This window comes from Chaetura pelagica, unplaced genomic scaffold (genome assembly GCF_000747805.2).
Source record: "Chaetura pelagica isolate M959 unplaced genomic scaffold, ChaPel_1.0 scaffold55, whole genome shotgun sequence".
Classification (NCBI taxonomy): domain Eukaryota; kingdom Metazoa; phylum Chordata; class Aves; order Apodiformes; family Apodidae; genus Chaetura; species Chaetura pelagica.
The window spans coordinates 4,385,593-4,400,244 of NW_009953571.1; the positions used below are offsets into that span (position 1 = coordinate 4,385,593).

At 41.5% G+C, this 14,652-nt stretch overlaps 2 protein-coding genes across 2 annotated transcripts in view; both read left to right on the forward strand.

Annotated features, from left to right (window-relative positions):
* Nucleotides 1-8,738, forward strand: part of LOC104390464 (astacin-like metalloendopeptidase) — a 12,832-nt gene extending 4,094 nt beyond the window's left edge. Inside the window, exons 6-11 of the mRNA XM_009999601.1 lie at nucleotides 3,270-3,351; nucleotides 4,286-4,413; nucleotides 6,154-6,269; nucleotides 6,704-6,929; nucleotides 7,831-7,949; nucleotides 8,508-8,738. Of these exons, the coding sequence (XP_009997903.1) occupies nucleotides 3,270-3,351; nucleotides 4,286-4,413; nucleotides 6,154-6,269; nucleotides 6,704-6,929; nucleotides 7,831-7,949; nucleotides 8,508-8,738 (902 nt within the window). The remainder of the gene's footprint in view (nucleotides 1-3,269; nucleotides 3,352-4,285; nucleotides 4,414-6,153; nucleotides 6,270-6,703; nucleotides 6,930-7,830; nucleotides 7,950-8,507) is intronic.
* A 3,631-nt stretch (nucleotides 8,739-12,369) lies between these two features.
* ZFYVE19 (zinc finger, FYVE domain containing 19) overlaps nucleotides 12,370-14,652 on the forward strand; it is a 13,174-nt gene continuing 10,891 nt past the window's right edge. The window contains exon 1 of the mRNA XM_009999602.1: nucleotides 12,370-12,510. Within this exon, the coding sequence (XP_009997904.1) occupies nucleotides 12,370-12,510 (141 nt within the window). The remainder of the gene's footprint in view (nucleotides 12,511-14,652) is intronic.

The window sequence follows — 14,652 nt, forward strand, 5'->3', positions numbered from 1 at the left end:
GGAAAGAAATGCAGGATAAATAGTTTGGGCATGTGCCCTTGATCTGGAAACATGGGAGCATATACAGAACTCCAGGCTCTGGGGAGGGTAGAAAGAATGATAGAAGGTCCCAGGGAAAATGAAAAAGTGGTACATAGAAGGAAAGTCGGGGGAGAAAGGATGCAAGGAATCACTTATCTGACAGCTAGGAGAGAGCTGTACAACCCACAGAAATTGTAGAAAGATAATAATGTACTTAGTTCATTACAGAAAATAATAGTAAATTAGGCTGGATAATTGAATACCAAATTCTAATAAGCCTCTTCAACAAATTAGATATTCAACTCTTCAGTGTCTTGCACAGCTGAAAATATCTTTTTCTCCAGATGGGACTTGATTGTTTTTATTGCAAATTCCTAACACACTGTTCTCCAAACTTTTTTCAGCTATTCCCATGGTATCATAAGTAAATTCCATTTGTGCTGTTCTTTATTGAGGTTTCAGCTTTAGTGTTAAGGTGTAATTTTGCTATGAATTGTTTGCCATTGTACAACGAGGGTGTGCCATGTTTGAAATGGTAGGAAAGGATGTGCTAAGAAAGAGGAGTTGAAAACATGAAGTTACACCAAAGACACTAGAGGCACACAAAATCTTATACTAGTTTTTCAGAGGCAAATTCTCAGGTTCATATGTCATAATTCCTTAAGGATATAGAAGTAACCAACCATGGATTCAGGCACAGCAACATGAAAAGTTAAAGAGGGGGGAAAGGTGAAGAAACAGAGACTATGCAAAAGGAAATGGCATGACAAGGGAGATAGAATGCAGTGTGTGCAGCACAAACACTGTAGGGGAAAAAATTCAAAGATATGCAGGGAAAAGGAAATGAACAAACACAGCTATGGTTGTGAGGACTGTTGGTGTACATCTCCTGTAGGAACACGCTGCTGTTAACAGTGCAGGTGGCAGAGCTCCCCCTGACCTCACTGGTGCAAAACTAGAACTCAAGACCTTTCTCAGCTTTCCAGCTCTCCCACACAAGCTGTTTTTCTCTTACCAGCTCTGCCGTTCTGTGGATGTTTGTTGGATTTCACCCAGCAATTCACCTTGGAATCCATCCTACTTCTTTGTTTTGACATAATGCAGCCTGATTGGTTGCTGTCCACTTAGCGACTTGAACCTCAGCTTGTTTTTCCCAAACTTTGGGAGAAAAAACTGTATTCATAGTCATCAGACAAAGCTTCCTTTTCAGCTCTTCTGAGTCATTACACTTTGATTGCGGGAGGGGTAGATTTATTTTTAGAGTGGAAAAGATGGGTCTAAGTCCCCACATGTGTGCAGGTCTAGATGGCCAAATCGCTCTGGCAGATGATGAGGCAGATACTAGTTTTCTGGCAGCTCCTCTCTCCAGCTAGTCTACTGTACTACTTCTTTTTTAGCAAACCAACTGAACAAAGAATTGAAGTGCCAAACAGTAGCCATATGCATCAATGTTTCATTGCATTTGAGCTGTGTTCTCTGTCCATCACCTCAAAAGGAGCTATACTCTTACCGGTAAGTATTTCTGTAGTCAGTGTAGCAGGTAAGAGGAACTGAGCTAAAAACCTACCAGTCAGGAAAGCTCAAATATTGCTGAGAACCAGTTTGAGCCTTTACTGACTTTTTGAGCTATGAAAATCTTCAAAGTAATTGTTTCCTCCCAGCTTTCCATAATTCAGGATTTTGGAGCTTCTCTTTGCGTTTCCTAGCCCTCTTTGGGACTCAAGCTGAAGGACATTACTGGAAGAGCCTGGCTCTGATTGCAAGCCTGCCAGCCAAGTTGTGTAGAATCCAGAGATTTTTTTATAACAAGCCTCCAGTGCTGAACACTTGTCCAGATGGTTTGTGGTTTACAAACCACTAGCTACAATAATGAAGGTGCAGATGTTGAACTGGAGAGGAGTGTTGCTCAGTGGTTAGGGCACTAGCCTTAAGGCCAGGCTGGCTGTGTTCCGCTCCCTGACATTACTTGCCTGTCTTATCATGGACAAGAGCCCCAGGGTGCAATTTGTATCCATGCTTTTGAATCAATGGAGAGAAATAGGTGCCTTCAGATGAAACTCTCCCCAACTGTGTCTGTCTTTCTCTTCCTCTCCTCTGACTATCCTGGGAGCCCTGAGGAGTAGCTTCAGTGCCTAACTTAGAGAAATAAATCTAGGTGATGTGAATTCCAGTCAGTCTCTGGGCTCCCATCCTGTGTCAGTGTAACACTTTTTTACCTCATGTGGGCTTTTTAAGGGTAAACAGATGAAAAGTGCTGAGATGCTCAGCAGCTATATTCAGTCAGAATGTTTCTAGCTGATCTCACCAAGTGCCCTTGCTTCATGCAAGTCACTTCACTGTAGTCATTGCTGATGGTTTTGACCAGAGACAAAGCCAGAACACAGTTGATTACATGTCCTTTGTATGAGTAACAGGCAAACTGTATCCCTTTCTTTTCTGGTCTTACAACCCTTTGGTGGAAGGACTTGGCAAGACAGGTTGGTGGTCACCCACACATAGAATCATAGATTGGAAAAGACCTTACAGTTCCTGTAGTTCCAACTCCAATGCCATGGGCAGGGATGCCTCCCACTAGACTAAGTTGCTCAAAGCCCTATCCAACCCAGCCTCGAACATTTCCAGGTAGGGGGCAGACACAACTTCTCTGGGTAGCCTGTTCCAACCGCACAGTAAAGAATTTCCTCCTAATCTAATTTTACCCTCTTGAATCTTAAAACTGTTATCTTTAGTCCTATCACTACAAGCCCTTGTAAAAAGACATTCTTCAGATGTCCTGTAGTGAGTACCTTTCAGGTACTGGAAGGCCACTATGAGGTTCCCCCTGGAGCCTTCTCTGAATTTCTTATCTAGGTGGTCAGCTGGATTTCTCTCTTCAAGGTATGGAATGCAGCTTTGGGAACACAGGTTGGATGCTTATAGTGCTCAAGATAATGCACTGAAATGTATTTGGAGACACCCTAATGAAGAGGGACAGATGAATACCTTTGCTTAAAGAGTGGAATAGATTCAATTATTATATTGAAACTTTGACTTGTTTGATTCAGCTTATATTCTGAAAGCTACAAGGCTGAGTGAAAGTGGGTTCCCATGGGCTTCAAAAGGCTCTGGTGGTTTTGACGGATAGATCAAAGATCTCATGAGAACAAGTATTTGTATGCTGAGTTACTGTTCTGATTCTGACAACAGGCAGTGTCCTGTTAGACCAGTGATAATTGTTCTGACTGAAATGCTACTTTCGTACCTTACAGGGGAACAAGGGAACTTTGGAAAAGTGAATTCCAAGAATCTAGGCCTTCCCTATGACTACTCTTCCGTGATGCACTATGGCGCGTAAGTTGTTTTCTGAGATGTCTTTTCAAAGAGCCCCAGCTTTCAGATCTTCTGCTCAGATCTAGGAAGGAGGAGTTGTTCTGTGCAGGGAAAGACTTTTGCTCTTCACTTAAGATTGAGTGAATGGACATAATTAAGGGTGGACATACTTTCTTTGTCAGCAGGAGTCTTGGAAAACAGAGTTCATATGGATAGAAGAAAAAATTAGGACATTTTCTTTTGCTGTACTCCTGTCTCCTGCTAGAGGCCTTTGACATGGCTATGGTCCAAAGTCTAACTCTATTGAGTCACTCATCTAAAACACTTCTATATTATATTATTTTTTTCTATAAAGACTTTTCTATAAAAACTTTATTCTCTAAAGTCTATATTATTTCATTAATGTAGTAACAGCTGATCATAGACAACAGTATTAGGTACAGAGAGAAGAAAGATGGAATTTTTAAATTTCTTTAAGATGTTATGTGCTGCCTCATATTCATCTGGGAACTCTGCCTAAGGGTGCATTTTAGTCCATAGTGTACAAGTTTGGATCATGTACCTTCTCCTGTATTTCCACTAGCAAGTAACAACTCCTGAACAAAACCATGAAATAAAACTTGTCTAGTAGGGGGTAGGAAACTGCAGACAGCAAATAAACAATTAGTAAGTGAGACAAAACTACTCCTGCTCCTCTGCCTCTGGAAGCATGATAGTGGGATTCAGTTTGTTTGCTGAAAAGCTCTCCTCACTCAGGACAGTGCAGCTTTTTCTTGTTTCTTGCTTTCAGCTGCCATGCTGGTGCTCATCAGGGAAGACTAACGGGTCTCTGAGAAGTTTCTTGCCGTTTTCCATTGAAATCCTGTGCCTGTGGTACATAAATGTAATTATGCAATTAGAGAATGTCACTATTTCGGAGAAGTGATCTAGAAATGTGATTTCCTTATTTTTACAGGTATGATTTCTCCAGCACTCCAGGGAAACCAACTATTGTACCAGTTCCTGACCCCTCTATTCCCATTGGGCAGAGAGAAGGGCTGAGTAACTTGGATGTAGCTAAAATCAACAAGCTCTACAAGTGCAGTAAGTGCTGTAGATAGAAGGCATGTGAATCCTTGTACAGCTGATGTCTGAATGCACTATCAGACATTCCCCAAAGGAACTCAGCCCACAATCTTTTCAATACATCTCTCTGTCACCCTACAAATGGGCTGCTATACATGTGGAAACAGACCTGTCGCTCTGCCAAGCTGCTGCCTTCTTGGAAAGGCCCATTTGCTTTCAATAATTCACTGTCATTCTGAGTTATCCTCACCTAGTTCCTGCCTTTTGACATGGTTGCTACCTCTGTCAACTTCTCATTTCTGGAAAGCTCTGAAGGTTGTAAAACATGTAAGCTATTCTCAGCTATGGTTATGGGTTAGAGTCACGTGCACCACTAGTGCCAGCAGGTTTATGATTTCTTCAATTAGAAAATGACTGCAGGGCTATACATATGGATCCAATTAATGCTAATCAGAACATCTCATTAAGGGCAATTCCCCAGGCATTTTTTATAGTTACATATTTCCTTGCCCCATCCATTTCTAAATTCATCACTGTGTTATCTTAAGGTCTAGAAATAACTAGCATTCCTCTGTAACAGGAACTCCTCAGCTGAGAAGCACAAAACATAAGTAAAACACCAGGCAGTTTCTGCCTCAATTCTCAACATGTAGGCAAATGGATTTATATGGTATTTGACTTTTCTGAGATGTTATTCAATTAGTTTTCACCATACAGCAAGAAACATTAACATGGCCTCAATATTAGTGAACCAAATTCTGCTCTGAATTATGTTAGAACTTAGTTAAATTACATCAGTAATTGGTAGGAATCAGCATTCCTTCAGTTGGACATCTAGGTACAAAAATCATTGCTGAGTGTGGTTCCTCCCAAATTTGGAATTGCAGATAAGACAAGTTTAGCCTTTAAGTGTCTGTCACAGTGTCAAAGATAGTGATAAAAAGTATTTAATTGAATTTATTCTTGATAGTGGGGCTGAGAATTAGTGACACTTCGATACTATTATTAGGTAATGTCATAAGTAGATCTGTATTTTTTGGAAGAAAAATGCTAAGTTAAAAAATAAAAAAGATAACATAGTCTAGAAAAAGGACTAAAAGTCTGGTTGTTCAGGAAAACTGGGAGTAAGAGAAACACATCATAAGTTCCTATGTTCATATGTCATCTATCCATATTTTAGAATTGAAAGTGTTATATGGACAGTTACACATAGTGCAATAAATGAAGACTACATGTGGAAAGACAAAAAGCCTGATGAGATCAGACTTTGTATACCAGCCACTATGGCTTGACTTCAGTGCTCTGTCACTGTTTTCCCCCAGTGACTACCCCTCTTTGCTTTGACAGAATCTAGTTTTCAAGCTTGATTTTTGTGTACACTTAGAAAACACACACATTTGTTGATGGGAATTGATGTACTGATGTCATTGAAATTACTCCTGTGATTGAGGTTAAGGAAGTTTATGAAGGATCCAGGACTGTTTTTAGTAAATTAAAATAGGTGAGTGAAGCCCTAATGTCTTAAAAAAATGAACACATTAGTAGCTGAAGCAGGTAAGTATCATAACTAACTTTATTTCACTTGCAGGTTTTTAATAACTTCTACTCTAGGAACAGCAACACAATTGTAAGCACTTTAATTAATTTGTCTTTTACAAGCTTGACTGATGAAAATGGTTGGAGAGACCTATCAGGCATTTCCAGAAGATATTTGTGCAGTTTTCATGCTCTTCAACACTGTTTGGTTCTTCCCTTCAGATTGCTGTAGTTCTGTGTTGCCTAAATCCAAAGGCTCATTCTCCTCTGTCAATTACCCATCCTCATACCCGAACAATAGCAGCTGCCTGTGGTTGATCCGCATCCGTCGAAGTAAGGTAATTTTTATTAGGAGAAAAAAGGTTTGAACCACAGTGTCAAGGCTACAGAGCATTATTTCCTTATTATGACTACCCTCTAGGAGTCATTTTCATGGACCAAGACATTCATTTTGTTACACAGTGAATGAAAAGACAGTCTCAACAATTTTTGTAAGACTTATTAAGACTATCAGATGCATTATTTAACGTGATTTTTATCCAGTTAAGATTGGACGGCTTTTCAAAGACAAGCAATAGTTGAACATCAATCACTGGGCTCAGTAACAGGGTGAAATTTTATGCTCTTTTCATACAGAAAGTAAAATTTCAGTGATACATGGATAGTAAAATGAATACAAAGTCCCACCTAGGCCACTTCATAAGAATGAGATGGTTTGAGTCTTTCCCTGTGTACAGCATTAAAACCAGTCTCTGTTTTCTTGTTTCTCAAGATTTTCCTGCAGTTTGAGGCTTTTGATCTCCAACCCTCCTCAGACTGTTCTTCAGACTACATAAAAGTTTACAACGGAAACAGCAAGAATTCCCCTGTCTTGCTGGACAAATACTGTGGGAAGGGGCCACTGCCATCCTTAGTGGCATCTGGATCGACAATGCTGGTGGAGTTTGCAAGTGATGAGAGCATTACAGCCACAGGATTCAGAGCCTCCTACAACAGGGGTATGAAGATGCCTTTACACAGCTTAGAGAACAGCACTAATGGTGTTTGTATGGAAGAGCAGAACATTTTGAACATGTACTTCAGAGTAGGGTTATTTAGCAATATGCTAATGCAAAAGGCTAGGCAATGCTGGGGCTGAAAGTTAAGAGGAAAACAGGAAATGGGATGTTGCATGGGTCTCATGTTAGTAAACCTGAGAACCCTCTCACATTCTTCTGAGAGCCTCTGCTAGACTTTGTCACACTTTTAGAACAACTTCTTCAAACAAAAACAATGCAATGACTAACTAATAGGAGCAGCGCAGCCGAAGAGCATTAAGACTGCAGAACTCAACAAGAAATCTCAACCACTGAGATGGAAAACCAGAATCTAGGCAATATGTTAATCATGGTTTGGTGGCATTTTATGCAACAGGAGAGGTGCTAACCTTGGGTAGCTTACACTTTCTGAACGAAAGGCTTGGGTTGTGTTAGATGAAACACAGTTCTTACTGTAGTCACTTGAAGGGTGTCTGTTTTATGAACATCAATGCATTATGGATAATTCTGTTGTGCTGCAACATGCTTTCAGTCAGAAGGCAGTAGTCCAAGTAAGTAGTCTTATTTCAATTCAAAATGCAAACTTTTTTAAAGCATAAATTGAAAAAGTCTTAGAAATGTGTCAGTGTTACTCTTTTTGATGGAGCCCTCCAAAGGTTATGGAGGAGCCATGGTTTTAGTTCCTTCAGTACAGCTGCTGATACAAATACTAAGCAAAGAAATATAAGATTTCAGCAGCAGATTCTCATGATAGTGCATTTTTTTCTTGGCTTGAAGAAAGAAGACAATAAGCAAGATCACCTCTACTACCAAAATACTCCTGTTAATATGCTTTTTTCTGTTTTTCTCCTCTACTCCTCAGTGAATTGTGGAGGCACTTTCACAGACTCAAATGGAATCATTACCTCTCCAAACTACCCCAATAAATACCCCAAAAACCGAGCATGCTTCTGGGTCATCCATTCTCCATTAGGATACAAGGTAAGATACAGATAAATTCATTTGTGGGTTTCAGAAGCATTCCCTAATGAATTCTTTTTTTGCCTTGGAGAGTAACATGTCACTTCTCGAGCAGGCATGCTCAGAGTAAAAATATTAACACAAAAATCCAGTTTAAGAACTTGTGCTTGGTATCTGAGGTGCTCAACAAGGGAAAAGCTTTACACATGCATGTGAACTCTTACGAATTTAGCTTGTTCCAGTAGGCTTTGTTCAGAATAATCCATAGGTAAGAGTTCCCACCAGAAAACTGAAACATTGCACAGGTGCTGGTTTTATATTTCTCTAGAGAAAAAAAAAAATTAAAGTGTACAAGATCAGTCTTGTCCCTTGCTTCTCCTTCCAATCCAAATGCTGAGGAACTAGGCAAATAATTTACGACTAATGTGCATTACACCATGGGATCAGGATGTGGTGCAAACACAGAATAAAAAACTGCCTGTATATAAGAAATTTAGACTATCTCTGCTTGCTACATACAAAGGGTAAGAGAAGAGATTATCACCTGGAAGCAAAGTGCTTTGGTTGTATTTTCTCCAGATATCTCTCAAAATGTTGTCCTTTGAGCTGGAAGACAGTGACAGATGCATCTATGACTACTTGCTCATACATGATGGAAGCCGACCCACATCGCCTGCAGTTGGCCCTTATTGTGGGACAGAGAAGGTTGCAGACTTTACTTCCACTGGAAATGTTGTGCTGGTTGAATTTCACAGTGATATAGTTTGGGAGTTTTCTGGATTTTTGATAAGTTACACATTTGGTAGGTAGTACTATACGGATGGGAGCTGGAAAACACAGAATAAACACAGAAACACAACTAGCCCAGCTCAGAAAAAAAAAAAAAATCTAGCTCCTTTTTACCTTTAACAAGCTTGAAGCTGGATCTCTTAGTCTTATGCCTATAGTGCTGTAATTTGCATCATGAATGATGGTAAAAAATGTTCCTGCCCATGGGATGCTTCTGAGATTGTGAGCTTTTTGTTACAGTATTCCCATTGCTGGTGTTGCATGGTGAAATAAAATAGTAGAACAGAAAATATGTAATTATATTTTTAAAAACTGCTAGTGTTACAAACTGTGCCCATAAAAGCTTCAGGATATGGCTGTGTAGCAACTTTAGCCTGTATTCTGGCAAATCATATTACCCACCCCTCACATGCATTCCAGTATGCACACGGAAAAACCTTCAGACACATGCTTATTTATGCTTTGAAGCCAAGCTCACTTACACAGTTCATGTGGCCACCTTAGCCTGGGAATCACCACTTCACACAGAAGGTGCAAACTAGGATGTTTGTACAGCACCTCAACTCAAAGAACTGCACTGCTTCTCTGTGAGATGACCCAGGTCAGGGAACAGATTTAACTTGAGAAATTAGTAAAAGTGGCAGGAACAAGCAATGAGGGAGATGGAATGGAGTGAAGCACCACTTCAGTTGCCACTTTGCTATGGCCTGACTTAAGTATTAAAATTGTCAATGGGGTATTAACATAACGTTTTTTAAATGAGGCCTGAAAACCTAATGCAAAGTGCACTGAATGTATATGGAGCCCGTGAATCTGGACAACATATTAGCTGTGAAAGGCCTTGTCTGCAGAGAGAAATCTTCCACCTGAAGAGGACACCTTTGAGATGTCTGAAGAGGAGAAAAGAAATCACCACTGCAGACAAGCGAACACTTTGCTTTGGCTTGATATATTCAGAACTAAATGCCAGTGCCAAATTGGAAGATGTCAAAATGTAATACATAATAAAATTTCTTGCAGCACTTAGGCCTTTGTGAAGACGAGCATATAGAAAAAGCCAATTTCCTTTTCTGGTCCTAGGAATGCAGCCAAGAAAATTTTGAATTATATTTGACTTTTTGTTTTGTTGTTGTTTTTTGTTTTTTTTTCTCTTTTTTTAAGGATCTGTAATGTTTCCTTTTTAAGCACTGGTTAACTTTCACCCCCAGAAGAATGGTAAGTTGTGGCTATCAGAGTCTGGAGCTTGCTTGCCTCATGTGCATGCACAGCAAGCAACAAATATTTATATTTCTTACAAGCTCCTGTCTTCTGGCTATAAAAAGGTTTCCTTCATTTAATTTGGCTCACAATTTGGACTGGCACCTCTATGGAGGATGTCACCATTTCAGCAGCATAAGAAAAAATTAAACTCTATTTTTAACCTCAGCTTCAGACTGTACAAAGCTAATTCTTCTCCCTGAGCCTGAGGACTTCCCTGCTCACTGCAAGAGGTTTGGAAGTAGCTGACCTTTAAAGGTCCCTTCCAACCCAAACCATTCCATGATTCTCTTACTTTCATGGAGGTGCACAAGTAATAACCCCGTGACAACTCTTATTGTATACAAAGTTGAATGGGTCCCTATTTTAAATATACAGTGCTGAACAGTTCAGTAATTTGAGTATTACTTTAGATTTCCTGCCTGTGGCCTGATACAAGGCTCTAGATACGTCCAGTGTTTTAGATGTTCACTCATATTTAGTAAAGGAGCATGAACAACACGTTGAAAGAGCAGTGTACCACATATAGGAACATCAGACTTGCAGCTTGTCCCTAGAAATATGGTTTTAAGTAGGAGTCTGAGATATGGTAATGTGACTTCATCAGGGGGCTTTGTTTGCTAGCAAGCCCTTCCTGCAGGCAAGTTGTAAGTCATAAGGGCACACAGCTTGGCTAAAGGCTCCAATTTCATTTGTTTTGAAAGCATGAATTCAACAGTAATGATGTAGAAACACATTCCTGAATGTACAGATGGGCTGAAATATTATGTGATGCCTAACTTCTCTCTTTCACTGGAAAGGCTTTTCAGTCTGAGATCTAAAGGTTCTGCGTTTTGTGAGATCTGTTAGGGGTCCTTATTAACTGCTTTCCTTAACGGATATGCACGTAGGCAGAGCTTCCACACATGCTCCAAACCACCTCCTCACCCTCTGCAGATATCACAACCTTCAGCTTTCCTCTAATTATTGCTAAAATACCTGGTTTCCTGCCAGCAGTCTCCACTTAGTTGTATGTTACAAATCTAGAAATCTGTGGCCCATCAAACACAAAAAGGCAAGATCCAGTACATTCTGATGAGCAACATCCTTCTTATAATTACTGCTACTCTTTTTCACCCACAGTTAGTTGCAAAACTTAAGTGGAGAAGCTGTAGAACCCAGCTAAGAATTTAGGTGGACCCAACTGCACAGTGTAAGGGGACTTGCATCTAACAGACCATAACCCTTCCACAGGCACTGCCCATATGTAAAAATTATTTATAAGCTTGCTATTAACATTCATATCCTGAGATATATGAATTAAGAGTGACCAGCCAGTAGTCACAACAGTACAGCCAAAAGTTTAGGATTCAAAATACCACCATAGGAGGATTTTAAGAGGTTCCAGTGAAAGTTCAGCATTTACTTTACACACCCTTGACATCCAACACATAAGGATTTCACCTTAAAAAAGAGGTATGTAGCAGTGGTTAATACATATATGTATACCCATATAGGTACCTACCTCATGACACAAACAGGTATTACCTTGTGTGCAAAACCAGTTCTGTGCAGAGAGACCCACTTCCACAACCCTGTGTGAGTGGAAGACACAAGAGTGTTTGTGTCCATGTAATCTTAACTGCTTTGGGACTGTCCAGGCCTGGGGGGGCCTTTGCGTGGTATGGTTTTGTAATCTGTGAGAATCAGAAGAGAGATCTGTTGATTTCAGATGTAGGAGAAAACCAGCCTGGAATGAAGCACTACAGAAAAACACAAAAATGTACTACTCATAGGTCTTCTTTTGTGTGTTTAATTTAAAATCGATTTCCCTTACGTAAGTAAATAACTGTGGTTGAGATGATGCTTGCTTGCATGACTAGAACTGCAGTGCCTGACAGAAAACAAGGGCAGCTTTTGGCATGCTGATAGTACAGTTAGTTCTTCACCTAGAAGAAAATGAGCCTACTGAAACAGCAAGAGAGTACTGACATTCAGTTTTCAATTTCACTGAGCCGATGACCCACCCTGCTTATCACACTGAACTGCAAGGAGAAACATCAGAGCCTGGAAGACTTAATAGGCAGGTGGCCACATTTTGAATTTATTTGAACTTTTTCAGACTTAGTTTTATTTTTAGACGTGTTCCACTACAGTAATCAGGCCCCGGGATTATCGAGGCCAAGGCTAGTACACTGGGGTGCAGTTTCACAGCAAGTTAGAGAAGAACACAGTGTTTGCAGCTGTGACTATGCAGGATGGAGAATGTACACGGTACTGTACAAGAACTGAGTTTGGCAAGGAGAAGACATATATACCAAGGACCATTTCATCTCTCCAACACTTCAAACAGAAACTGAAAAGCTTATCGGCTAAGTTGTCACATAGGATTGTAGTAATCAGAGTTCCTTTTATCATGGGAAACATCTGCACGCAAAAGAAATACAGAAGAGCTTCTGCTGTGCAGCTGCCAAAAGGCCTTTCGGTGAAGGAGCTGGAGAACTGCGGGGCCAGGGCCCCCTCTGGCGGATACCGGCAGGGGAACGGGACCCAGAGAGTGAAACCATCTCCCTCCCTGGTCACGGCTCTCCCGTTCCATCCGGCAAAATCAGCCGAGGCGTCTCTATACAATTAAGTTCCATTTCTTGAGCTGTCTTACCCCCTCCCCTAACCCGAAATTGGTCAGGAAGGTCTTTGGGTCGCTCCTTGTGATTTGTATCCAAGAGTGGCAGTCTGAAATAATCCCTGCCAATCGGTGGGTTGCACTGCAACATTCACATTCGGGTTTCCTCTTTTCCCACTGACCGGCTCAATAGCAAAGGCAACATCAAATAAGGATTTTATTTGAGTGAGTTCTCTATTATATTTGTCTTGACTCACTGCTTTATGGCTACAGTACCTGGAATTTCCAGGTGATCTCCAATACAATTACTGGACAGGTGCAAAGTTGAGCTTCCCAGTTTTATACAGTTGTCTTTTTCATGTTCTTTACCATTGAAAAAAACAGAAAACTTTTTTTTTTTTTCCTTTGAATTTACCTTTGCCCACATATAATGAGTCTTACTTCCTTGAACAGAGCCATCAGTTTCCTAATTTAATTATGTAGGTCTTACCTATTAAACTGGGAAGAATGCAAAATGTCATTTCAAACCCACACAATTAACAAGATGACTCATGGGAACCAATAGTACCTGGAACAATGCTCAGTAACTTTTCTTTGCAGACACTGTAGGACATTGACTTCTGAAGGAAAGCAAACACTGGCAGAAGTACTGGCTGGGGATAGCAGAACTTCTGATGTTCAGCTGATCACAGAATCATAGAATGTTTAAGGTTGGAAGGGACCTTAAAGATCATCCAGGCTGCACAAAGCCTCATCCAACTTGGCCTCCCTAAAGGGAGGGGGCATCCACCACTTCCCTGGGCAACCTGTTCCAGCACCTTACCACCCTCATGGTGAAGAATTTCTTCCTGATGTCCAACCTAAATCTACCTTATTTCACTTTAAAACTATTATCCCTTGTCCTTTCACTGCCCTCTCTGGTGAAAAGCTCCTCCCCAGCTTTCCTGTAGCCCATTCAAGTACTGGAAGGCTGCTATAACAGCTCCCCAGAGCCCTCTCTTCTCTAGGCTGAACAGCCCCAACCCTCTCAGCCTGTCTTCATAGCAAAGGTGCTCCAGGCCTTTGATCATCTTCGTGGCCCTTTTCTGAACCCTCTCCAACAGCTCCATGCCTTTCCCATGCTCAGGACTTCAGAGCTGTATGCAGTGCTCCAGGTGGGGTCTCACCAGAGCAGAGCAGAGGGGGAGAATCACCTCCCTGGCCCTGCTGGCCACACTTCTTTTGATGCAGCCCAGGATGCAGTTGCTCTCTGGGCTCCAGCACACACTGAAAGCTCATGTCGAGCTTCTCATCAACTACCACCCCCAAGTCCTTCTCCTCAGGGCTGCTCTCCAGCCATTCTCCCCCCAGCCTGTATTTGTGCCTGGGGTTGTGCTGACCCAGGTGCAGAACCCTGCACTCGGCCTTGTTGAACTTCATGAGGTTGGCACTGGCCCACCTCTCCAGCCTGTCAAGGTCCCTCTGGCTGGCATCCACACAGCTTGGTATGATCAGCAAACTTGCTTTGGATACACTCAGCCCCACTGTCCGTGTCTCCACCAAAGAGGATGCACAGCACTGGTCTCAATACTGACCCCTGAGAAACACTGCTCATCACTTGCCTTCACATGGACACGGAGCCTTTGGCCACAACTCCCTGGGTGTGGCCATCCTGCCAGTTACTTATCCACCGAGTGGTCCATCTGTCAAATCAGACAGATGTCTGATTGTCTTGTCAGTTGGAGACCAGGATGCCTTGTGGGACAGTGTCAAATGCTTTGTACAGCTGCAGGTAGATGACATCAGTTGCTGTGCCACTACCCACCCTGTAGTCCTGTCACAGAAGGCTACCAAATTGGTCAGGCATGATTTGCCCTTAGTGAAGCCATGATTTTATGCTATTCTGAACCAGGATCTCAACACAAGACAAAAAAGAACCCGGGATAACGTGAGTACAACCTTACCAGTATTAGGGAATACTTTTGTTGTCTTATTAAAACCCCGTGACAGCAAAACCACAGCCCCCTGCTAACTACTTCTGCCCCCCTGGGCGCCCAGCGCACACCGGTGTGAACCCGCCAGAGGCAACAGCCCAAC